Genomic DNA, 27,303 nt, shown 5'->3' with positions numbered 1-27,303 from the left:
GAAGAAAATACTCTATGATCGACGTTTTCATGAAATTTTGATTTAGCCTTCCAAATTCTTATAACAAAAAGGACCCTGACTTCATAGGGATATAAAAACAAAAAAAAATAAAAATGAATATTATGATTTAGGGGTTTTTTAATTATTATTTTTTACTAATGAACAGTCTCAATCCTCTTTTCCTTCCTATATAGAGAGAGAGGAATAATATCCATTCTCCCTTGTTTGGATAATTAGGCTCCTCATTCTTTTAGGGCAATGATAAATGCGCCCCTTTTCATTACTTAGACACCCAGCTGCAGTGTATCTGGCAATCAGGTCGGTTGAATCCTTCCCATGTGAATTGTGAAGTACATCAGCCCCTCTACAGTCATATAGATACACTGCATTGCATCTGGGTGTCCAGAGTAATGGACTGGACCCGGACGCATTTATCACTTCCCTTCCTTTAACCACTATTTTTATCTTAAGTATCGTACTGACTTTTAAAGGCTAATTAGAAAATTGCAAATAATTAAAGAGTAGAGTGCGAACATTGAAATCAGGGAGTGTGGATCTTAAATCCCATATTAAGTAAAGAGTGGGAGTGCCATTATTGAAATCAGGAAGTGTGGATATCAATTCCAATTATTTTTTGGCTATATAAGTCATCAGACCCCAAACAGTAAATACTAAAACTAGCTAGCTCTCTCTCTCTCTCTCTCTCCTTGTTTCCTTCTCTTTGCCAAGATGGTGATGCTGGAGAATGGCCTTTCACTGGCCATAAACACCAAGTTCATGGGTTCTGGTGAAGAAACTGTGATTCTGGCTCATGGGTATGGTGGAGATCAGACTATATGGGAGAAAATCGTCCCCCACTTGACTAAAAAATACAGAGTCTTACTCTTTGATTGGAATTTTTCCCCTGATTCAAAACTCGTCGAGCCCTCAAAGGATTCTTATTCTTTTGAAGCTTTCTCAGATGATCTCATATCTCTTGTGGATGAGTTGAAGTTGAAGAGGTTTGTGTTTATTGGACACTCCATGTCCGGGATGATTGGATGCATAGCCTCCATTAAAAGACCTGAGCTCTTTCAAAGCCTCATACTCCTTGGAGCTTCTCCCAGGTAAAAATTTCATTTTCCCTCTCTCTCTCTCTCTCTCTCTCTCTCTCTCTCCATATATAGGGGACCGATATCATCTGATAATGGTACTCTAGTCTCCACTACTTATTAACCGGTTTTTATTAACAATTGACAGTATTTTGGGAAGGTCACTGATATTGGCAGTACCATATTCTGAAAAATACAATAACTCATCTTGTCTTTTATTATTTAAATAGCTGTTAAAGGTTATTTAAATTCCCAAAAAAGCTCTCACAACCCACAAGCCAATAAAAGAAGAACTGTCAAAGCTTATGAGTTATGAGTTTATGACTACTTTTTTTAGATTACAAGGGGCTGTCCCAAGTTTTTTTTTTAAAAAGGGTGAATATATCATTTCCCTTTAAAAAGTGCACAAAGTAAGAAGTGGAGTGCCATTATTGAAACACAGGGTGCCGATATCAATTTTCCATTAATGTATATAGAAAAATGCTAAAAAGACTAGCTGGGTTCCAAATCTATTTAATAGCATCAATTTGTTGGACCAGAGTAAAAAGACACCTTGATGAGATGATCTTAAATCCTTTCTTAGGTTTTTTGCCAAAAAAAATCGTTTATCTAACACATGGGATGTCTCTTCCTTGTGGGACCAAGACCATGTGGGCCACTTCATGATGTTGTACGATATCAACGATCTTGATTGCACAAAAATATCTCCCGTCTTGGTCCTCTTGGACCTTAGAATTGATCAACACCACTAGAATTTATTGCGTCGATAGAGATGGTATTGTCTGCTTAGCGGTTCTCATATATGATAGTATTTCCTATCATCATAATTAAAATAGGGAAATGATATCAGCACAACCATGTTTTAATGATTGCACTAACTCATCTTGTTTTTATTATTTAAAGAGCTGTCAAAGGTTATTACAGTTCCCAAAAAGCTCTAACAAGCCTCATAAAAAAGAAAAGGCAAGTTGAGTCTGTGCAATCATTAAAACATGGTTGTGCTGATATCATTTCCCCAAAAATAATATATATATTTTGAATTTTTATATGATACTATATTTATATTTCATTCTTGTTTCATCGGAGAAACCATATGAAGACAGCCTTGTTCTAAGGTTTGTCCCAAACAGCCCTCATAAAATGACAAAAATTAACTCATGAAATGATATCAAAATGAGGAGGACTGCCAGGGAAACCGCTTACAAGACTATGTCTTCGAGCTCTTTTTCATTTTTTACTCTATGGTACTATTACATTATTTTATTAAAAGGGTATAGTATTGTTCATCCATAAAGCATTTCCAACTATATTCGGTTCTCTTATTTTATTTATACCTTTGGAAAAGAATATCAAAACCATGGTCTTAAATTTCGACCGAAATCCAAAATTTCAGATTTCGGCGGAGACCGACATCGAAATTGATGAAAACCGAAGCCGAAATTTCCGTTTTTCCGAAATTTGACGCAAAAAATCCTTTATTTTTTAATATTAAATTAATATATCATTTGCTACATTTTATTGTACTAGTACTAGTAATTTAGTGAAGGCACGGCACATGCACGCACAAAGCAAAAATGTGTGATTAAGCTTGATACAATTTTAGGGCATAGATGATTGTGCGATGCTGATGTTCTATATTTTTACAAGGCGGCAAATAGAATAAATAAATCCACCAAAATTAAAAAGTCAAAGGGTGATGATAAATGCACCCCTTTTAAGTTTTAACCACGTAGGTCATCTAATAATGGCTCATGTTTGAAAACCATGAAAATTTATGGGAAGTGATATATTCAACCCCTTTTATTCCCCGAGTCACCCCCTTGTAGTGGAAAAAAAGGTAACACTAGGGGGTGTCCCGGGGAAGAAAAGGCTGTGAATGTATAATTTCGTGCAACTATAAGTGGGGTCCATTATAATCGGGTCCCAATTAGGAAATTATTGCCACGTGTAGGGTGTATTTATTATCTTAATAAAAATACAAGGATTTTCATTAAAAATGGTCATTAATGACAAGTTGCGTAGGTGGCATAAAGGGGGGGGGGGCTTTTCCGCGTCGTTCCAAACAGCTTTTCCTCCAGCCTTGTCTTCTTGTCCTGATCTTTGTCTTTTCAATACGGATAAGTAACTTTCTGATGACGAAAGTGGATACACCAAGAAATGGTATATATACGTACTGTAACTATGACATATATACGCACTGTAATGGGTATTGATATTGGCACTACCATGTTTTGATAATTGTACAAACTCAGCTTGTCTTTACCTTTTAATGGGCTTCTAAGAGCTTTTTGGGATCTACATTAACCTTTCACAGCTGTTTTGATAATAAAAGGGAAGTTGAATTAGTGCAATTATCAAAACATGGTAGTGCCAGTATCAGTAGCCCGTCTAATAACTGCACTAATTACTTTCTCAAATATTTCATTGTGGTGAGAGTATTTCCAAGGTATGACACTGAATTGAGAACGATAGGATAGACAGTCACCATCAGGATTAACGCTAAAGATCAATCTTGGGCCCATAAGGTAACATGCGTGTGCAATCTAGACCGGTGATGTTGTAGAGCATCATGAATAAATAATGGTCTTGGTCTTGGTCCCACGCCGAATGGACATCTCATGTGTAAGATAAAGCATCACAAAAATCAACAGTGTAGATTTTAGATTTTCTTGGCAGAACCCTAATGCTCTGTATGGTTGCCAGGTTTTTTTTGTTCCCGGGAGTTGTGTGGGAGAAAAAAAATACCCTGGGAGATAGGTGGGAAAAAAAAAGTCCTGGAAGTATCCTGGTAAAATAAAAATCCCATGTTTGGTTATGTGGGAGAAAAAAATGCCCTGGGAGATATGGTGGGAAAAAAAAAAACCTTTGTTTGGTTGCTTGAACTGTTGGGTAGAAAAAAATTCTTCTCAAGCTTATTTTTGGTTCTTGAGTTTATTTTTGTTCCTGGGGTTATCTTGGGATGGGATGAAAAGGCAATCATTACAAAAGTGGGATTAAAAAATTCACCCCACAAGTAATCATTACAAGAGTGGGATTAAAATAAACCTAGTGCTAAAAGGCAATCAAACATGGGATGGGACCAAAATTTAACTTACTCTCCCACAAAACTCCCAGGAACAAAAAAAACCTGGCAACCAAACAGAGGTAAAGGAAGCATAATGGATCAAGGGCCAGGATCAGTGTGATTCTTGTACTAGATGAGTAGATGTGGCACACAAAAGATTGTTGCTCTTAAAATATACATCACACCCACAAATCATGGCACATAACAAATGATCTAGACCGTTCAATAAATAGGGCACCTATCAAACCCAAAATCGTGACAATCGAATGATCCTAACCATTTGATCAATTGAATTTTTCTGCAGCATATTGCCCACAACTCATTTTTCACAAAACTATTCCTTTGTTTAATTAATTTATTTTGCAGGTACTTGAATTCAGAAGACTATGAAGGAGGTTTGGATAGATCAGTGGTTGAGGACATCTTATCCAACATAGAATCCAATTTCCAGACATGGTGTTTGAGCTTTTCTGCTGTTGCTATGGGTGTCAATGACCCTTTATCCATTGACAAGTTTGGAAAGAGTTTGCAGAAAATGAGGCCTGATATAGCACTTTTGGTTGGAAAAAACATCTTTTTGGGAGACCATAGAGATGTTCTTGAGAAAGTTGAAGTCCCATGCACTATAATACAGACCACTAATGATGTTGTAGTTCCAATCTCTGTTTCTCACTACATGAAGAGCAAAATAAAAGGGAAAACATCAATAGAGATCATTGAAGCAGATGGGCATTTCCCGCAGCTCACTGCTCATCAATTGCTCATTGATGCTCTTGATAGAGTCTTGGGTTTTGACTCTGATTAGGTGGATTTTTGTTTTGAAGTTTAATAGAAGTATAGAAGAAAACTCTCTAGATATTGGGTTGTTGGATGTTCTGTTTAATGTAATGTTTGAAGTAGATATATGTAGAGTTAGTAGGATTTTATATGTGGGTTAGTTTGTGGTGGTTTGTGATTGTTAAATGTTGTCTAAGTAGCTTAAGAAAAGTTTTGGGATTGGTGTGGAATCCTGAAAAGTGTGGTAAAATAGAACTATATGTTATTGAATCATATGATTTGTGGTTGTTACACTGGTTTTACTGTAGTTGTTTAGATAGCATGGATCTTTTCTTTTAATTACTGGTATTTTTATTGTTTGATGCAGTGTTTGAAATAGAAATATGTAGACTATATAGGATTCTAGATGTGGGTTAGTTTGTGAGGGTTAAAGGTTGTCTAAGTAGCTCAAGCTAATGGGCGTAAAATTTGTTTTATGTCCCTTCTACTTAGAAAGAAAATTACGAAAAAGTATTGGACTGGTGTGGAATTCTGAAAAGTGCGGAAAAATAAGAAGTACATGTTACTGAATCACATAGGATTTGGAGTTGTTAAACCTGTTTACTGTAGTTGTTGAGATAGCTTGGCTCTTTTCTTTTTATTTGGGCCCCGTTTGGGTGAGATTTATTTATTATTATTATTATTATTATTATTATTTTGATTATCGTACGAGAATTACAAGGATATCAAGAAACCCCACTCAAATCCGCTTAAACATTCCCTCCTTCTCTCACTACACCCATGTGAGCCTCTTGTGTCCTTTTCCCTACACTATGTTTTACTAAAAGACCTTACATATTATGGTCTTCCTAAAACCCTAGCAACCATGAAATTTTCTTTCATGTAATATTAGTTTACCAAGTGTTGAGAGAGGACTTGGGAGAGTGGGAGTGGGAGTGGGAGTGGGAGTGGAGATGGCCCAGCTGGAAAAATAGGAAAAACAAAAACTCTATTTTGAATAGAGTTTTTCTTTTCCCTGTTTTTCAACCACTTCTCACCCTCTCCACACTGATGCATTCTCAATTCTCTCCCTTTCCCACCCTCATTGCTTCTCTCCCATCACCTGATAAAATAATATTTTATGGAAAAACTTTCATGCCTGCCAAATGTGGCCTAAGGTGCTTTTTGGATAGCAGCAATTTTCTAGAAAAGTTTGGAAAAGAAAAAGGTTTCCAAAATTTCCTGCTTTTCCATTGTTTGGTAACACATGGAAAGAATTAACTTGAACCACTACAGTTCAAGTTTTATCAAGAGAGACTTTCATTTTATAATGATAACCCTCTAAATAACCCATAATCATTATCATTTCCCGCTAAAATATGGAAGCAAAAAATATTTCCTGAGAAGATAAAATTCTGCAATAAATGTTTTTCCTGCAATCCTAATAAGGCCCTGTTAATTTTGGATTTTGAGTCCAAATTCATTATCATTTCCTGCTAAATTATGGAAGCAAAATAAAATCCTTCAATAAATGTTTTTCCTGCAATTTTCACCATCTTTTGGTGCAAATATCTCTGATTTCCGTTGCCATTTGTGTGCTTATGTTTGCCATTATCTTCCTTGTAGAGGACTTTCACTTTCTAGGCAACAAATCAACCACAAAAACACAGCTCTAACACCTTTCCACCAATAAAAAATCCGACCAGCAAAATCAGACCAAAACCATAATTAGGAGTAAAGATGAAAAATAAAGGTGGTGAATTTTTCGCCCCAACTGTAGGATAATGTGCCCCTCTTTTAACGTGATTTAAAGCACAGGGGGCAAAATAAGGTCGCATTATCCTACCGAGGGGGCAAAAAAATCATCTCCCTAAAATAACCATGCAATAATTGCAAATGAACAACACAGAAAGAGAACACCTTTTTTTAAAAATAAAGTTTCAGAGTTCCATATGGCCACCTAATAAAATTTACAGCAAGCCTAAGATATATTTGTTAGAATATGTGTGTGAGATCCAACGGTTGGATTGGGTTAAGATCTCACCGTTGGATCATCTTAGAGGTAGATTGGGTAAGTTGGCTAAATGAAGCAACTAGATAAATTAGCCAAGTGGATTAGAAGAGGCAAGCAAGAGAGAATAGGAAAGTAGATTTGATTAGGATTATTTCTTTCTATAATTATCTTAATTCCATTCTATGTTTATCATGTAAGTGCTCTATATAAGCACACCTTGAGATTATTGTAAAGCATCCAAGAAATCCAAGATTAGTGAAAATCTCCAAAATTCTTCATGGTATCAGAGCAAGCGATCCCCTTGGCCTGAGCAAAACCCTAGAAATTCTGTTCTCTGGCGGACGGCAGATCTAGCCGTCCGCCCGGCCCCATTAGATCTAGGAAACCATTGTTTCCTCCTGCAAACTTCAACCTCTTTTCCATGTGTACATCTTTCTTAGACCCGCCTACAAATACCTTGTGGCGTCTCACGCCAATCTCTTCTCTTCCTCCCAGACCAAGCTCCCTTTGTCTTCACTTTGTTTCCCTGTTCTTCTTGTAAAACTGTAGCAACGAGGCACGTTAGGCTGCAGCCCATCCTTCCTGGTGGTGCTATCTTTGTTGGCTTTGGTATTGTGGGCATGAGAACTCACCATCGACATTACTATTGCCGGCAATGGAATCCGGCATAGGTTTCGGAGTGCCGTTCCTGGTCATGCCCAAACCATGTTTTAATGATTGCACTAACTCATCTTGTTTTTATTATTTAAAGAGCTGTCAAAGGTTATTACAGTTCCCAAAAAGCTCTAACAAGCCTCATAAAAAAGAAAAGGCAAGTTGAGTCTGTGCAATCATTAAAACATGGTTGTGCTGATATCATTTCCCCAAAAATAATATATATATTTTGAATTTTTATATGATACTATATTTATATTTCATTCTTGTTTCATCGGAGAAACACTAAGTGGGGTCCATTATAATCGGGTCCCAATTAGGGAATTATTGCCACGTGTAGGGTGTATTTATTATCTTAATAAAAATACAAGGATTTTCATTAAAAATGGTCATTAATGACAAGTTGCGTAGGTGGCATAAAGGGGGGGGGCTTTTCCGCGTCGTTCCAAACAGCTTTTCCTCAAGCCTTGTCTTTTTGTCCTGATCTTTGTCTTTTCAATACGGATAAGTAACTTTCTGATGACGAAAGTGGATACACCAAGAAATGGTATATATACGTACTGTAACTATGACATATATACGCACTGTAATGGGTATTGATATTGGCACTACCATGTTTTGATAATTGTACAAACTCAGCTTGTCTTTACCTTTTAATGGGCTTCTAAGAGCTTTTTGGGATCTACATTAACCTTTCACAGCTGTTTTGATAATAAAAGGGAAGTTGAATTAGTGCAATTATCAAAACATGGTAGTGCCAGTATCAGTAGCCCGCCTAATAACTGCACTAATTACTTTCTCAAATATTTCATTGTGGTGAGAGTATTTCCAAGGTATGACACTGAATTGAGACGATAGGATAGACAGTCACCATCAGGATTAACGCTAAAGATCAATCTTGGGCCCATAAGGTAACATGCGTGTGCAATCTAGACCGGTGATGTTGTAGAGCATCATGAATAAATAATGGTCTTGGTCTTGGTCCCACGCCGAATGGACATCTCATGCGTAAGATAAAGCATCACAAAAATCAACAGTGTAGATTTTAGATTTTCTTGGCAGAACCCTAATGCTCTGTATGGTTGCCAGGTTTTTTTTGTTCCCGGGAGTTGTGTGGGAGAAAAAAAATACCCTGGGAGATAGGTGGGAAAAAAAAAGTCCTGGAAGTATCCTGGTAAAATAAAAATCCCATGTTTGGTTATGTGGGAGAAAAAAATACCCTGGGAGATATGGTGGGAAAAAAAAAAACCTTTGTTTGGTTGCTTGAACTGTTGGGTAGAAAAAAATTCTTCTCAAGCTTATTTTTGGTTCTTGAGTTTATTTTTGTTCCTGGGGTTATCTTGGGATGAGATGAAAAGGCAATCATTACAAAAGTGGGATTAAAAAATTCACCCCACAAGTAATCATTACAAGAGTGGGATTAAAATAAACCTAGTGCTAAAAGGCAATCAAACATGGGATGGGACCAAAATTTAACTTACTCTCCCACAAAACTCCCAGGAACAAAAAAAACCTGGCAACCAAACAGAGGTAAAGGAAGCATAATGGATCAAGGGCCAGGATCAGTGTGATTCTTGTACGAGATGAGTAGATGTGGCACACAAAAGATTGTTGCTCTTAAAATATACATCACACCCACAAATCATGGCACATAACAAATGATCTAGACCGTTCAATAAATAGGGCACCTATCAAACCCAAAATCGTGACAATCGAATGATCCTAACCATTTGATCAATTGAATTTTTCTGCAGCATATTGTCCACAACTCATTTTTCACAAAACTATTCCTTTGTTTAATTAATTTATTTTGCAGGTACTTGAATTCAGAAGACTATGAAGGAGGTTTGGATAGATCAGTGGTTGAGGACATCTTATCCAACATAGAATCCAATTTCCAGACATGGTGTTTGAGCTTTTCTGCTGTTGCTATGGGTGTCAATGACCCTTTATCCATTGACAAGTTTGGAAAGAGTTTGCAGAAAATGAGGCCTGATATAGCACTTTTGGTTGGAAAAAACATCTTTTTGGGAGACCATAGAGATGTTCTTGAGAAAGTTGAAGTCCCATGCACTATAATACAGACCACTAATGATGTTGTAGTTCCAATCTCTGTTTCTCACTACATGAAGAGCAAAATAAAAGGGAAAACATCAATAGAGATCATTGAAGCAGATGGGCATTTCCCGCAGCTCACTGCTCATCAATTGCTCATTGATGCTCTTGATAGAGTCTTGGGTTTTGACTCTGATTAGGTGGATTTTTGTTTTGAAGTTTAATAGAAGTATAGAAGAAAACTCTCTAGATATTGGGTTGTTGGATGTTCTGTTTAATGTAATGTTTGAAGTAGATATATGTAGAGTTAGTAGGATTTTATATGTGGGTTAGTTTGTGGTGGTTTGTGATTGTTAAATGTTGTCTAAGTAGCTTAGGAAAAGTTTTGGGATTGGTGTGGAATCCTGAAAAGTGTGGTAAAATAGAACTATATGTTATTGAATCATATGATTTGTGGTTGTTACACTGGTTTTACTGTAGTTGTTTAGATAGCATGGATCTTTTCTTTTAATTACTGGTATTTTTATTGTTTGATGCCGTGTTTGAAATAGAAATATGTAGACTATATAGGATTCTAGATGTGGGTTAGTTTGTGAGTGTTAAAGGTTGTCTAAGTAGCTCAAGCTAATGGGCGTAAAATTTGTTTTATGTCCCTTCTACTTAGAAAGAAAATTACGAAAAAGTATTGGACTGGTGTGGAATTCTGAAAAGTGCGGAAAAATAAGAAGTACATGTTACTGAATCACATAGGATTTGGAGTTGTTAAACCTGTTTACTGTAGTTGTTGAGATAGCTTGGCTCTTTTCTTTTTATTTGGGCCCCGTTTGGGTGAGATTTATTTATTATTATTATTATTATTATTATTATTTTGATTATCGTACGAGAATTACAAGGATATCAAGAAACCCCACTCAAATCCGCTTAAACATTCCCTCCTTCTCTCACTACACCCATGTGAGCCTCTTGTGTCCTTTTCCCTACACTATGTTTTACTAAAAGACCTTACATATTATGGTCTTCCTAAAACCCTAGCAACCATGAAATTTTCTTTCATGTAATATTAGTTTACCAAGTGTTGAGAGAGGACTTGGGAGAGTGGGAGTGGGAGTGGGAGTGGGAGTGGAGATGGCCCAGCTGGAAAAATAGGAAAAACAAAAACTCTATTTTGAATAGAGTTTTTCTTTTCCCTGTTTTTCAACCACTTCTCACCCTCTCCACACTGATGCATTCTCAATTCTCTCCCTTTCCCACCCTCATTGCTTCTCTCCCATCACCTGATAAAATAATATTTTATGGAAAAACTTTCATGCCTGCCAAATGTGGCCTAAGGTGCTTTTTGGATAGCAGCAATTTTCTAGAAAAGTTTGGAAAAGAAAAAGGTTTCCAAAATTTCCTGCTTTTCCATTGTTTGGTAACACATGGAAAGAATTAACTTGAACCACTACAGTTCAAGTTTTATCAAGAGAGACTTTCATTTTATAATGATAACCGTCTAAATAACCCATAATCATTATCATTTCCCGCTAATATATGGAAGCAAAAAATATTTCCTGAGAAGATAAAATTCTGCAATAAATGTTTTTCCTGCAATCCTAATAGGGCCCTGTTAATTTTGGATTTTGAGTCCAAATTCATTATCATTTCCTGCTAAATTATGGAAGCAAAATAAAATCCTTCAATAAATGTTTTTCCTGCAATTTTCACCATCTTTTGGTGCAAATATCTCTGATTTCCGTTGCCATTTGTGTGCTTATGTTTGCCATTATCTTCCTTGTAGAGGACTTTCACTTTCTAGGCAACAAATCAACCACAAAAACACAGCTCTAACACCTTTCCACCAATAAAAAATCCGACCAGCAAAATCAGACCAAAACCATAATTAGGAGTAAAGATGAAAAATAAAGGTGGTGAATTTTTCGCCCCAACTGTAGGATAATGTGCCCCTCTTTTAACGTGATTTAACGCACAGGGGGCAAAATAAGGTCGCATTATCCTACCGAGGGGGCAAAAAAATCATCTCCCTAAAATAACCATGCAATAATTGCAAATGAACAACACAGAAAGAGAACACCTTTTTTTTAAAATAAAGTTTCAGAGTTCCATATGGCCACCTAATAAAATTTACAGCAAGCCTAAGATATATTGTCCAGCTATAGAGACCAATAATCAGTTATGGACTCACAATCGGTTTTCAGAATCCAAAACAAACAGAGCCGCCTAATGCTCAGCAAAAGTTGCATGCAGGGGAAATGAACTTGACCTGTTCACCATGACCTCACACTAAACACAACCAAGAATTTCCTGTGTTTGACGAAATCAAGAATCCAAAAATGCAACAATACAGACAGTTCAGTCTCTGCTTTGGTGTTATATACTTACAGTTTTCTTTTCGGTGTATTTTTGGCCATAGAACATATCAAGATACAACCTTTCACAGGATCATCTCCCACCTGTACAAATGGCCACAAAGTACATTGCCAATATCATCACCATTGATATTCAAAATTCAAAGACAAAGGGTCAGATTTAGCAAGTGTAGTAGTATAATTCCACCAATTTCTCTATCATTGGCAAACAATTTTTTTAGAATGGGGTGAAGAAATATGTAGGAACAAAATTAAATACAGAGACTAGCAACACTAATTCTATACACCTTTTCTTGTATACCAGCGGATGAGTAAATTAGTCCATGAGTAAATCAGCCGATGTGGACAAAAGTTGCCCATCAATGAGTACACATCTGCACTGTTAAAAACTCACTTCAAATCCATCGCTACTGACGAAATATACCACATTGCCTCCATTTGAGAATCATTGGGGGGAAGATGCATCTAGTCATTCCTTCGCCACAAGACCTTCAAAGCCTGCGCATCTAGTCATTCCTTCGCCACCATGGCCGGAGCCGAAGATTCCATCCAAGGAATGTATTCCCCAACGGCCTCGCAGTCATCACACTCGATCGACCTAAGGCTCTCAACGCCATGAATCTAGGTTTTCTTCTTCTTCTTCTTCTTCTTCTTCTAGCTCCGTTATATTTTTTTTACCGATTTCTCGAATTTCAGTAGATAGGGTAGAGTTTCATTCTTGTACGATGTTTTCGAGCTAGGTTTTTCATAATCCTACGTTTTGATAGCTGGAAGACCTGGATTTATCCATATCTGGGTTGCATGAAGGAAAATTCAGCTTTGTTTCTTTTGTTTTGTCCAAAGTTTTTATGAAATTGAGTTTTGTTGAGATCTTTGAGGATGTGGCAGAGTTTGGTTTTGGAGATAGTGTTTTTATGTTCTTGGTTTTAGCATCATACGAGCTGTTATTTTACTTGCATTTTTTAAATTTATTTGGCGTGTTTTTTTTTTTCATGGAATTTATTCGCTAATATTTTTAATGGAAATGAGTTTGCAGAGGTTTTCTAGCTAGGTTTTGATAGCTGGAAGACCTGGTATTGCATGAAGGAAATTTACCTTTTCTTTTCTTTTCGTTTTCTCCATAGATTTTATGAAATTGAGTTGTTGAGATCTTTGAGAATGTGTCAGAGTTTGCTTTTGGAGCTAGTTTTTGTATGTTCTTGGTTTTATTATCATATGAGTGGTTAATTTATGTGCATTTATTAATGTATTTGGCGTGTTATTGATTTCCTAATGGAAATGAGTTTGTAGATAAGGTATTGGAGGTAGGGATTTTGATGGAGATTCTATTGTTGGATGTGATTGTTTTGGATTCTTTTTGCCTCTTATGATACAGAGATGGACATAAAATACAAAAATTATCTTCATCAATGGGAAGCGGATCCAAAAGTGAAATGTGTGTTGGTGGAGAGCAGTTCACCTCGTGCCTTTTCAGCGGGTAAGTTATCGCGAATTTGAATTTTGTTATTGCGAGGATAACTCCTTTTTTGGTGTATCCAGTTCTGTTTTTTGGCGGAAGTTTATTTTAGTTTGTAGCTTTTAGTAGTGCACCCTGTGTTTCTGGGTTTTTTTTAGGGTTGTTGGGTAAGGTTTTGAGGGTGAAAATTCATGACCGCTACAGGAATGGATATTAAGGGTGTGGTTGCTGAAATACAAAAGGACAAAAGCACACCTCTTGTGGAAAAGGTCTTTATGTAGATTATATTTCATGTTATGGGTGTCTATTGCAAGTTTACGTAACTAATTTTTTTTATTAGTATGTAACCTGGTGATCGAATGCTTGCTCATTTGATAACCCAAGCCTTATTGTGATCTGCAGGTGGTGATGTGAAGCAGATCACTACCAGGCGGGGACAATCAGAAACTATTGAGGTCTTCTTGTGTCATTCTTGTAAAATATCGATCAGCATCTTAATTAAGTATTATGTTGCTATTAATCTAAACTGATAGATACTGAATGGATATTTTCTACATTGTTGTCTTTATTGCTAGTATATTGTTTATAGATTTTATTTGGGAGTGGGAGATGGTGATAGAAATAAATGGTTCTCTCTTCTTTTAATTACTGGAATTATAAGAGATGCCCTATCTTTGTCACTGTGGCACGTTGCCTAGAGATTATTTTGAATGTAGACTTATGTTTTATAAACTTGAAAGATGACTAACTTGATGAGTGCCCGAGTCCGAATTGCATGGTGACTCCACATCAGGATTAGAGGTTGTTGAATGTTGATCTAGTAGCACACGTTTTTTCTCTCTTTTCATCGAGATTGGGTTGGTGTTCAGTGTACATTTAAAGTCCGGCTAACGTTGAAACACTTTCGACTTCCAAGCTTCATCCTAAACAAAGACCTAAGATCCCTACAACTCAACATATAAAGAAAAACACTATTAATATTTTTCAAATGAGACCCAACTCAAAATCCATCTAAACTTTCTTTTTTTTTTTTGAATGGTTAAAATCCACCTAAACTTATCCTAAGAAAAAGAGGGTTTATAGTGCTTCTTTTGGTCTGACATTTTAGGAATTTCATTATTCATGCTTATGGGGATTTATGTACCATTATTCTTGAAAAAGAAAAGCTACTTTTCTAGGACAATTATACCCCTTTTTCATTTTTCATCCGAAAACCCACACACGTCTCTCTTCTCGTGAACCCATAACCAAACCCAAATAAGTGCAAATAGAGGGTTAAGGAAATAGTCCAGTGCAAAATGAGCTATGACCCACATAAAAATTACAGTGATTGGATGGTTAATGTCGTCTAGCGCCGCCAAGGACCTTAATATCAATCCCCTAGATCGACGGTCTTGATTACAGTACATATGTTGCAATTTGGTAGTACAAATCGAGTGAGAAAGAATGAAACCAAATTACATTTTTCTTGATTTTGTGATTATGTGACTAATATCCTTACAAATTTAAAGGACTATATTCGGTGTGTGTGTGTGTGTGTGTGTGTGTGTGAGAGAGAGAGAGAGAGAGAGAGAGAGAGAGAGAGAGAGAGAGAGAGAGAGAGAGAGAGAGAGAGAGAGATGGGGCCCATGCATGAATGGCATTTGTTAGTTGAATATGGGACGTTGCTCTTCTCTTGAATGAGTAAAAATTGGGCGTAGATTTTTTTTTCCCCAGCTAAATCAAATACCGGGGTATTGCAATTTCAGGTTCTATTCGGATGTTCGATTCTTTGCGGGTACTTTAAAACATACACTTTTCAAGTATTCTAATGTGTGGTGATTGATTGCTCTGAACTCAGCTTCTAAATTAGAATAAATCAATAGATGACTAATTATATAACTAGCTCTTCCTTAGCACGAGTTATAAAAAACAATGTACTACAAAAAAAATTTACTATATCAACTGAACGAGTTTACATCATTTTCACATGTAAGTACACAATTTCAGTTAATATCATTTAAGATCGGAGGGGATTGATAAGTCACTTTCGAATTATGGTTTTCAGCTTATCTTATGACTTTTGCCTGTAAAATGACATGGAAGAATGTGGGACTCTTTGGCCATCCCAAAAAAAAAGAACAAGGGACTTTTTAGGTGTTAACAGAATGAGCCCTTTTCACCCCATCGCGACTAAGTGCGTCGCCCACAAATCAGCCATTCACTTTCTTGTGAAGGGGTGACATTAAAAACCACGGAGCCTTTTGAATGGATTGATTTTATAATCCAGGATCGTAAAATCCTGGATTTTACAAGCTAAACCTGGATTTTATAAGCTAAAACTTGAAAAAGTTAAAACCCAGGTTTTAGATTATAAAATCAAGTAGGATCTTTTACTATCCTGAATTATAAAATCCAAAAGAGAGTGAATGGCTGATTTCTGGGCAACGAGCTTAGTTGCGACAGAGGTGAAATAGCCTCCACATTGAAACTACTCATTATTTGTAAATAAACTTATTTTAGTGTAACCTTATTTGTAAATAGGTTCGCAAATAGAATATTAAGGCCTCTTTGGATGTCATTAACTACAAAGAGGGCTTTTGAAGGTGAGAACAACCACCTCAGATGATTTAAAGGAATAAGACAAAATATGCTAAAAAGTAAGCCTATGTGACTGTTCTCTCATGCAAAAGTCAACCGCAAAATGGCTTTATGCGAAATTGCCCTGCAAATCCCTCTTTGCAAATAGTATATCATTGAACTTCAAAACCATTGAAGTTATTAACTACATTATTTCCAAAGCAATTATACCCATTATTTGCAAATAATCAAATTTAACTCCAAAACCATTTGTATATGAGGTCGTATGTGTTGAAGTATAAATAATTAAATAACACCAATTCTAACAGCTTAAGCTTTTGGAGAATTGTTTCACAACATGCAAATAATTATATATATATATATATATATATATATATATATATATATATATATATATATATATATATATATATATATATATCTACTATAATAAGCCGGAAGCATTTTTACTGTTCACCCCTGCCGCGTGTCATCGTCCCCTCCTCCCCCAGCTGCTTTTTGTCTGCTTCTTTACGGTTCAGCCCTCCAACAAATTTTGATTTCCCTCTTTAATTTCAATCTTACCCCATATACATGCAGCTTCTGTGTATACCTCCTCTTAAAGAGAAAGATATACACTGTATTTCTATGTATAGAAAGGCATACGTCCCCTCAATTTACCCCATATACATGCAGCTTCTGTGTATACCCCATTTTAAAGAGATATTTCGGTGTATAGTTAAAGAGAAAGATATACACTGTATTTCTGTGTATAGAAAGGCATACGTCCCCTCAATTTACCTCATATACATGCAGCTTCTGTGTATACCCCATTTTAAAGAGATATTTCGGTGTATAGTTATGTCAGAGATGTTTGACTTTTTTTCAGTAATTGTCATAAATTACTACATGTTGTTCGTATTTTTTTGGTAATTCAAAAACTTTGTAACCATTTATTGGTAATTTGTCATTGAAAACTTTATAACTTTAGCTTATTTACTTTTTTTTGTCATGATTACTCTGTTTTTTGCTACCAACATTTGCCATCATTTGACATGCCATCTTTGCACGAGGATCTTTTATTTGTAATTATTACTTTTTTTTTGTGTTTGCTAGCAACAGTTGCCATTCGCATCTTTTCACCGAGAAAATTTCAATCCTACCCCTTGATTCTTTTAACAAAGGCACCCATTATATCAAATAATTTCAATCCTACCCCTCCTTTATGCTTTAACAACGGCACCCATTAAAGCCGTATAATTTCGATCTTACCCCCGCCTTTATGGTTTTTTAATTAAAAAACTATAGGGTGATCTTGACCATCGGATTTAAGATAAGAGGAATTATGGAAACATCTATAGATTGGAGGGCTAGGATCGGCCTATGGAAATGATTTTTGGGGCACAACCTATTTATGTTGTGTTCCATCACATGGACGGTTTGGATCAACCTATGACGTGGTCCGTACAGTTCTTTCTCGGCCCGTGCATCGCACGGGTTTTTTTACTAGTATATATTATAGCAGAAGAGAAATTAGAGAATTTCTTGAATATTTTGAAAATTCTGTGAGATTTACACGTCTGTTTCATTTCTTTACCATAAAGTTATGCTATACCTACCTCTCTCTCTTATACAAGGGTAAGATTATAAGGATGAGATTATTTCTCATACGTCCTCCGCTGCAGAGTCAGAGATATTTTTCCTATGACTTTATAGTTCCCCTCTCTCTCTCTCTCTCAAAGTCACATCAAAGCAGGTTTGATAGGTCAGAGATTTTTTTCCTGAAAAATCTATAAGCTTTTCTGAAAAATCCATATTTGGAATTTAGTTCAAATATTGCATGAATGCCTGTTATTTCTCTCCAAAATGACTCCCCTTTCCTCTGCTAAAGGACGAAATAAACCTATCTCCATACCGTGTGTGTGGAAGGAATAGATGTAAAGTCAACATTTACGTCTGTCCCAACCCCTCTCTCTATACAGTGTGCTGTTTTCCTCTCCCTCTAATCTATTAGAATATCATATTATGGGGTTTGCTACCCTCCTTCTCAAAAAACACCTCCGCGTTGTTCCTTTGCATGTGATGACATCCATCTATGTTGATGATGACAGCATCTATGTTGACTTTTAACAGATTTTGTCATATTCACTGCCGTGGCTGTCTTCACATGCAAAGGGCAGGCGCAAAGGTGTTTTCTGCGAAGGACGCTAGCAAATCCATCATATTATATAAGTAACGTCTGCTTCTTGCATGCATCTGCTGAGACCAATTTTCTAAATTTACCTCGTGAAGCCATTTCTCACCCGTTTTTATTTACAAATGATGGCATCCACGAATTCACATGTAAAAGATTGTGGAGAAATGTCTTTCCGAGAAATTGCCTAGCAAATTCCTTTTTTTAATATATTGTGGACTGTACAGCCCACACCATAGGATGATCCAAACCGTCGATTTGATGGACCACAACGCAAATAGGTTGGGCCCTATAAATCATTTCCATAGGATGATCCTAGCCCTCCAATCTATAGAGAAACTATGTATAATCAAACCTCAATAGATCGAAGGCTAGGATCATCCTATGGAAATTATTTTACACCAAAACATATTTACATTGTGGCCTACCAAAACTCATCACATGGTTGGGAAGATACAATGCATGTATTCATCGGGATATGCTAGGCAATTATTTCACTAAAAGCCATTTTTGCGGCTGACTTTTGCATGTTAGAAAAGCCACACGGGCTCATTTTTTCGGCAGATTTTGTCCTCATTTTATTCATTTGAGGTGGTTATTTTCGTATGCAAAAGGTAGCCATGAAACTGCTTCCCACAAATTTTCCCTAGCAAATGCCACATTCAAAATTCAATTAATAAAAAATCTATAGGGTGATCTTAACCATCCGATTTAGGAGGAATTATGGAAACCTCTATAGATTAGAGGGCTAGGATCAGCCTATGGAAATGATTTTTGGGGCACAACCTATTTATGTTGTGTTCCATCACATGAACAGTTTGGATCAACCTATGACGTGGTCCGTACAGTTCTTTGTCGGCCCGTGCATCGCACAGGGTTTTTTACTAGTATATATATATATATATATATAGAGAGAGAGAGAGAGAGGAAACTGTTGGTGCGCTTAAGCTCACCAAGCTTATGGTGCGCTTAAGCGCCCAATCACATGGGTCCCACATTTTCTGTGGTGATCCAAACCATTCATTTGCAATGCCCTATCGTAGATAGGGGGTGTACCAAAAATCAGCTCCATAGGATCATCCTAACCCTCCATTTGTGGAGGACAAAAATGGGCAGATTTGTGGACACACAAGGTCTGTCCATTTTGATAGGGCCTTGCAAATGAATGGGTCCCACACTTTTTGTAGTGATCAAAATCATTCATTTGCAAGGCCCTATCATAGAGCTGATTTTTGCCCTCCACTTTTGGAGGGGCTAGGATGATCCAATGGAGCTGATTTTTTGTATACACCCTATCTATGATAGGGCCTTGCAAATGAATGGTTTTGATCACTACAAAAAGTGTGGGACCCATGTGTTTAGGCTCTCGACCGCACCTAAGCTTAGGTGCGGTCGAGCGCACACTCTTATTCCTCATATATATATATATATATATATATATATATATATATATATATATATATATATATAGGAAAGGTGTGCGTACTCGGTCGAGTAGATAAGCTTATCTACTCGGTCTGGTTAAAAACAGTGGGGGCCCACATTTTTGGGGCGATCCAAACCATTCATTTGAAAGGCCCTTACCTAGATAGGGTGTCCACAAAAAATCAGCCCCATATGATCATCCTAACCCATGCAACAGTGGAGGGAAAAATGGGAAAAAAATAGACAAACACAGCTTGTCCACAAATCTGCCCATTTTTCCCTCCACTGTTGGATGGGTTAGGATGATCCTATGGGGCTGATTTTTTGTGAACACCCTATCTAGGTAAGGGCCTTTCAAATGAATGGTGTGGATCACCCCAAAAATGTGGGCCCCCACTGTTTTTAACCAGACCAAGTAGATAAGCTTATCTACTCGACCGAGTATGCACACCTTTCCCTATATATATATATATATATATATATATATATATATATATATATATATATATATATATATATATATATATATATATAGAGAGAGAGAGAGAGAGAGAACGGTTCCTACACATATGTGTAGAGAGTTCTCTACACACTAGCTTAAAATACAGTGGGGGCCCACATTGTTTGGGTGATCCAAGCCATCCATTTTAAAGGCCCTCACATAGATAGGGTGTCTACAAAAAATAAGATCCATAGGATCATCCCAACCCTACGATTTGTGGAGGTAAAATGGATGTCTTTAAACCTTCACAAATTAGTCCATTTTTTGTCTACACAGTTCGAATGGTTAGGATGATCCTATGGATCTGATTTTTTGTGGACACCCTATCTATGTGAGGGCCTTAAAAATGAATGGTTTGGATCACGCAAATAATGTGGCCCCCACTGTATTTTAAGCTAGTGTGTAGATAACTTATCTACACACACACACACACACACACATATATATATATATATATATATATATATATATAGAGAGAGAGAGAGAGAGAGAGAGAAAACGGTTCCTACACATATGTGTAGAGAGTTCTCTACACACTAGCTTAAAATACAGTGGGGGCGCACATTGTTTGGGTGATCCAAGCCATCAATTTTAAGGGCCCTCACATAGATAGGGTGTCTACAAAAAATCAGATCCATAGGATTATCCCAACCCTACGATTTGTGGAGGTAAAATGGAAGTCTTTAAACCTTCACAAATTAGTCCATTTTTTGCCTCCACAGTTCAATGGTTAGGATGATCCTACAGATCTAATTTTTTGTGGACACCCTATCTATGTGAGGGCCTTAAAAATGAATGGTTTGGATCACCCAAATAATATGGCCCATACTGTATTTTAAGCTAGTGTGTAGGTAACTTACCTACACAAGTGTGTAGGAAATGTTTTCTCATATATATATATATGAAAAAACGGTTCCTACACATATGTGTAGATAAGTTATCTACACACTAGCTTAAAATACAATGGGGGCCACATTATTTGGGTGATCCAAACCATTCATTTTTAAGGCCCTCACATAGATAGGGTGTCCACAAAAAATCAGATCCATAGGATCCTCCTAACCATTCGAACTGTGGAGGCAAAAAATGGACTAATTTGTGAAGGTTTAAAGACATCCATTTTACCTCCACAAATCGTAGGGTTGGGATGATCCTATGGATCTGATTTTTTGTAGACACCTTATCTATGTGAGGGCATTTAAAATGGATGGCTTGGATCACCCAAACAATGTGGGCCCCCACTGTATTTTAAGCTAGTGTGTAGAGAACTCTCTACACATATGTGTAGGAACCGTTTTCTCTCTCTCTCTCTCTCTATATATATATATATATATATATATATATATATATATATATATATATATGAGAAAATATTTCCTACACACTTGTGTAGGTAAGTTACCTACACACTAGCTTAAAATACAGTGGGGGCCCACATTGTTTGGGTGATCCAAACCATTCATTTGAATGGTCCTCACATAGATAGGGTGTCCACAAAAAATCAGATCCATAGGATCATCCCAACCATTCAAACTATGGAGGCAAAAAATGGACTAATTTGTGAAGGTTTATACACGTCCATTTTACCTCCACAAATCGTAGGGTTGGGATGATCCTATGGATCTGATTTTTGGTGGACACCCTATCTCTGTGAGGACCATTCAAATGAATGGTTTGGATCACCCAAACAATGTGGGCCCCCACTGTATTTTAAGCTAGTGTGTAGGTAACTTATCTACACAAGTGTGTAGGAAATATTTTCTCTCTCTCTCTCTCTCTCTCTCTCTCTCTCTCTATATATATATATATATATATATATATATATATATATATATTTATGAGGAAACTGTTGGTGAGCTCACCAAACTTATGGTGAGCTAGCTTGCCCAATCACATGGGGGCCCACTTTGTTAGGATGATCCAAAGCATTCATTTGAAAGTCCATTACATAGATGGGGGGTGTAACAAAAATCAGCTCCATAGGATCATCCTAACCCCTCCATTTGTGGAGGACAAAAATGGACAGACACAAATCTGCACCATTTTTGTCCTCCACAAATGGAGGGGTTAGGATGATCCTATGGAGCTGATTTTTGGTACACCCTCTATCTATGATAAGACCTTGCAAATGAATGGTTTGGATTACTCCCCAAAATGTGGGACCCATGTGATTGGGAAAGCTAGCTCACCATAAATTTGGTGAGCTTAAGCTCACCAACAGTTTCCTCTCTCTCTCTCTCTCTCTCTCTCTCTCTCTCTCTCTCTATATATATATATATATATATATATATATATATATATATATATATATATATATATCAAAAGGTCCTGGGAGAAATAAATTTAAATAATGGAAAAGAATAAACATAAACAAATGGAGAAAAAATAAAGATTTTAAGAACTGAATTCTAGGTCATATTGGCCCATGGCTGATACTGATAAATCCGATATCTTGATATTTATTTACTTATTGACATTTTTTTCTTTATTTTTATTATAAAAAAGGGCGGCCCAGTGCACGAGGCTCCTGCCATTGCGGGGTCCGAGAGGAAAAAATATTGGCTGATAAATTGAAAATATTGGCTGATAATCAATAGTAGGGGTGCAACTCCGATTGATTTTTAGGAATTTGGTTAGAGCTTTTACCATAAAATTGGATTGGTTTAGTGTTGAATTAAATTCATTTTTTAGCAAAAGCCAAGTGAGAGAGGCTTGTTGGGGCAACAAATGCTAAGGGCATTCGTGTGAGTAAGATTTTAGTAACATTTTCAACTTCTACAATGCATGTGGCATGTGTGCGGACTGGATTTGCGTGTTTGGTGGTGGCACCGTAATTAATATAATGGGATTTTTGCTGATTAGATCCTAGATGGCAAAATAATTGCTTATTAGTCCCTAAGAAAAGCATATTATCTTAGCAGTCCTACTTTTAGAAAATAGTTGCTAAAAGGTCCCTAAAACTCACTTGCGTTATTTTTCCCTGTTAAAAATTCTAATATGACAAATTTACCCCCAACCCATTTAATCGGTTTTAGTTTTTTTTTTATTTCCCTTCCATTATTTTAGGAAAAAAACTAGGAAACAAGCACAATATTATCTCTTCCGATATTCTCTTCGAAAAATCTTGTAAATTTTTTTCAAAGTTGTTAATGTTTTAGAAGATAAGACGTAAAAAGGGAAATGTAATCAGCACTACCATATTTTGATGATCGCACTCTTTACTTTATTAAAAAGTACAGTATGGCCTGCACCATAGGATGATCCAAACCGTCTATTAGATGGGCCACAGCTAAATAGGTTGTGCCCCAAAAATCATTTCCATAGGTTTATTCTAACCCTCCGATCTATAGAGGGTTAGGATCAACCCTCTAAGATTTAGTCCCTCAATAGATCGGAGGGTTAGGATCAACCTATGGAAATGATTTTTGGGGCACATCCTATTTAGGCTGTGGCCCATCTAATGGACGGTTTGGATCATCCTATGGTGCGGGCCATACCTTACTTTTTGATAAAGTGAGGAGTGCGATCATCAAAATATGGTAGTGCTGATAACATTAACTATGAAATAAGCAAAATACTATCTCTTCCATTAGAGTTATTTTCTTGCAATCCAATCAAGACAGGAATTTCTTGAAAAAGTTAGAAACAAAAAATATTCCTAAAATTTCTTACTTTATTCCTACCCTGTTTAATTTATTGAGAGATTTTCAATTTATTTAATTCCTAAAATGATTTTTTGTTGAAGGATTTTCCAAGAGAATATTGGAAGAGATAATATTTTGCTTATTTCCTAGTTTTTTTCCGAAAATAATGGAAGGGAAATAAAAAAAACTGTATAACAGGTAAGGGAGATGATATTTTCACCCCTGCATTACTTGCACGCTCCCCTTATAACGTAATTTGACATAAAGTTTGCCCACTTTTCACTTCAAATCAGTGAGTGAAAATATCATCTCCCCAGATTAAACGGGTTCGGGGTAAATTTGCCATATTAGAATTTTTAACGGAGAAAATTGACGTAGTTGAGTTTTAGGGATCTTTTAGAAAATATTTTCTAAAAGTAGGACTACTAAGATAATATCCTTTTCTTAGGGACTAATAAGCAATTATTTTACTATCTAGGGACTAATCAGCAAAAATCCCTAATATAATTAGGTAAGATTACAACACAGTGGGACCCATCTTTGACAGATCCAAACCATCCATCTGAGGGCCTTTCGTAGGTTCTCCATTGGTCCAAAAATTATGTCAATCATGGGACTCTACCATACTATAACGTGTATTTTTTTACTGTTTTGATCAATCAATGGTGGGACCCACTATGCGATATTGGACCCTATCAGATATACAGTTACGATCAATCTAATATCCCATATTGGCATATTGGGCCCTACGGAAGCATGATATTGGTCAACAACTTTAGTACGTGTGGCCTGAACTCTCTATTAGACAGGCCTGAAACTCCAGTGTAGCTCAGGCTGATGGGCCTACAATTGAACCCAACTAAGCTAGCCCAGCCATTTTCTGACCCTACATTCAGCCCACTCCATCTCTAACTCTCTACTCACGTCAATAGCAGGCATGTGCCAACCTATAAACCTATTAGAAAATAAGATACTAAGGCTCTGTTTACTTGCGTTCTGGGGAAAGCAAATCCCTAGAAAACAGCCTCCTTTTTCCTTGACAAGACAGAATTCTGGTGTTCACTTGCTTTCCCGAGAAAGTAACAAGTCTAGGTGGAAAATGTCAAATAATGACATGTAAATTGCCAAAATGATGTGGAAATGTCTCTTTTCTCAGAAGTGTGGGAAACCAAATCCCACTATTTTGATCTGATTTGCTTTCCCGGAAAAATTAGTGAAAAAAGGTGAGCAAGCAGTTTCTCGGGAAACCTTTTCATGTACAGTTCCTGCGCACGTGAACAGGCACGGGAAACCTTTCCTACACAGTCTCCCTGAATTTCTTTCCCTAATGCCACGTTAGATTCCCGGGAAACCTTTTCTTTTCCTTTCATAGAAAACAAGTGAACAGAGCCTAAGTGAAGAAATACTATGAACACTCCCAATTTCTTTGACTATTCATAATGGGCCTTACCATGGAAAAGCCACCGCCCAATGTCTCATCAGTCCTATTTTCTTAACCCGCTTGAGTTTTACCTGAATAGGCAGAACTTTTTAAGATTATGGTGTCCTTAGAATTGGGATTCGCTCTCTCTGTAATGACTGTGATTAACTTTTCTTTAATAACCCTAAGATTTAGGCTTTGGATCGATGGATCTAAATTTCAAGGGTGGGGATCAACGATCCATCGTTGATCAACCCTTGATCGTAAAATTTAATCACTCTTTTTCCTTCGATTTACCTAGATCCGTAGATCTTAGAATCTATGGCTAGTGAAGGTTAGATCTAAATTCTCTAATTAAAAGAAGAAAATAATTTCCGTGTAAAATAGCACTTAAAAGGTGGAAAATTTTTGAATTTTAAAGTGGAGGGAAGAAACCCACGTTTTTCCTTGTATGGAAAAACGTGCATATATATATGTGTGGGTCCACCTACAAATCCTTTCAAAAATCCATTATAGTATACTATACTTTAATTAGAAATAGCATTTTCAAAACTACTATATATATATATATAATTAAGGTAAGTATCAATGAGTGTATGAAAGATAAGTTAAGAATGTTGGGGAGGGGAAAGTTTCCTTTTCTTTTTAGAGATTTGATTTCCACTTGAAAAGGAATCTTGAACTCCTTCTTTTGGTATGATTGACTCTCTTATGTAAAATTCAAATCTCAAAATTTTAGGAGATTTCTTAAAGGATAAAATCTAGAAATTTTTGGGAATATGAGCAATCAAATCCCAAATCAAGGGATTTGATTGTGAGCAACTACCATAACTCTTTTCCCTCTCTTTTATATATTACATATATGGTAGTCATGGGAAATCAAAGGAATTGATTGATGGCAACTTACCATAACCTCTCACCACACCATAATTTCCAATCTTAAATTAAGGAAAGTAAAATAGTATAAGAAGAGTGATGCACTCCTCCCATTCTTGCACAAAAACGTGGAAATAGAGAGAGAGGGTCACTTTAAAAAAAAAAAGGAGGAAGAAGGGAGAAGAGAAAAAGGGGAAGGGAAAAACCCTAGTCATCTTCAAGCTTTGTAGCATCACAAGTAAGTATAGTGTACATATTTATATTTAAATCTCTTGCTGTTTTAATACCAAAACCAGGACAGCTATAGTGCTGCCTGCGTGATATATACTTGCTGTTTTTAATACCTAAACCTGGACAGCTATAGTGCTGCCTGTGTGGTATTTGTACCTTAGACAGGGCACCAGTTGTATCGTTGCAGGTATCCTGCTGACTCCAAAGCCAGGGGCTCCTCCCGATAAAGAAAATATGAAAATGATTAAAAAGGACCTAGACCAAAATAAGTTGACCTATTTCACTTATTGATTTGCCTACAGGAGCCATCTCGTCCTACTGCGATTATAAGATTAAGGCAGGTGACAGCTAAACTTTGCTCGTTTGGCTTTCAAATTATACAACAAGAATGGTGAAGTATCTAAATCTTTATGTTTTCGAAACTATTCTATGATAAATGAAATTTTGTCTCTTGTATTATATATTGGAAATGGAATCTGATTTCTAATAAAGATTTATCCGTTTAATTGTATTTGTCAAACACATGAAGCAGTTTGGAAATATAAGAAATATCCAAAGAGGAAATGGGAAAGGGTGATGGGAAACCTTGAGTTATTCCCGTAATAAAAGGTATACAATTTGGGAGAACCGCGCAACTCCTAGTTGATGTTGGAATCCTACGGAGACCAAGAGTCCCTAGGCGGTATGATCTATCGTAATAAGTCCCCGCGGAATCGACCGTGTTGGCAAGGGCAACAAGCTAGTGGGAGCTGGAGTGCCGTGGTAAATTTATAATTGTTCCAAATGTTATTGAATTATTATCTTTCAGTTATTAGTACATTTGATAATCCGAAATGATTTTACTATTCAGTTGCAGAAGATTTTGGCAAAACATTCTTTTGTAAAATTTCAATCATCTTATCTATAATATGGATCTTGATATGTTATTTTAAATTGAATTCTTATACTGGTTCAGTTTCTATCATTCTGCTGACCTTATTTTCTCCCCAGGTCTAG

At 36.5% G+C, this 27,303-nt stretch overlaps 2 protein-coding genes across 2 annotated transcripts; both read left to right on the top strand.

Moving 5' to 3' along the window:
• Positions 1-685: 685 nt before the first annotated feature.
• LOC143858735 (putative esterase KAI2) lies at positions 686-5,147 on the top strand. Its single transcript, XM_077369451.1, has 2 exons — positions 686-1,106; positions 4,522-5,147. The coding sequence occupies exons 1-2, from the start codon at positions 730-732 to the stop codon at positions 4,958-4,960; spliced, it is 816 nt and encodes a 271-aa protein (XP_077225566.1). The 5' UTR covers positions 686-729; the 3' UTR covers positions 4,961-5,147.
• A 3,021-nt stretch (positions 5,148-8,168) lies between these two features.
• On the top strand, positions 8,169-9,834 carry LOC143858467 (strigolactone esterase D14-like). Its single transcript, XM_077369116.1, has 3 exons — positions 8,169-8,194; positions 8,281-8,412; positions 9,396-9,834. Exons 1-3 carry the CDS (start codon positions 8,169-8,171, stop codon positions 9,832-9,834), a joined length of 597 nt encoding a protein of 198 aa, XP_077225231.1.
• The last annotated feature ends 17,469 nt before the right edge of the window (positions 9,835-27,303 follow it).

The sequence above is a fragment of the Tasmannia lanceolata genome, unplaced genomic scaffold (genome assembly GCF_043159265.1).
Source record: "Tasmannia lanceolata isolate RefF3 unplaced genomic scaffold, GAP_Taslan_0.1 ptg000026l, whole genome shotgun sequence".
Lineage (NCBI taxonomy): Eukaryota > Viridiplantae > Streptophyta > Magnoliopsida > Canellales > Winteraceae > Tasmannia > Tasmannia lanceolata.
This window is presented reverse-complemented; position numbering and strand designations above follow the sequence as displayed.

Coding starts and splice junctions, on each gene's coding strand:
- LOC143858735 (XM_077369451.1), top strand. CDS start 730: ATGGTGATGCTGGAGAATGGCCTTTCACTGGCCATAAACACCAAGTTC. Junction 1,107..4,521: donor CTCCTTGGAGCTTCTCCCAG/GTAAAAATTTCA, acceptor TTTATTTTGCAG/GTACTTGAATTCAGAAGACT.
- LOC143858467 (XM_077369116.1), top strand. CDS start 8,169: ATGGGTATTGATATTGGCACTACCAT. Junction 8,195..8,280: donor ATTGATATTGGCACTACCAT/GTTTTGATAATT, acceptor AACCTTTCACAG/CTGTTTTGATAATAAAAGGG. Junction 8,413..9,395: donor GTGGTGAGAGTATTTCCAAG/GTATGACACTGA, acceptor TTTATTTTGCAG/GTACTTGAATTCAGAAGACT.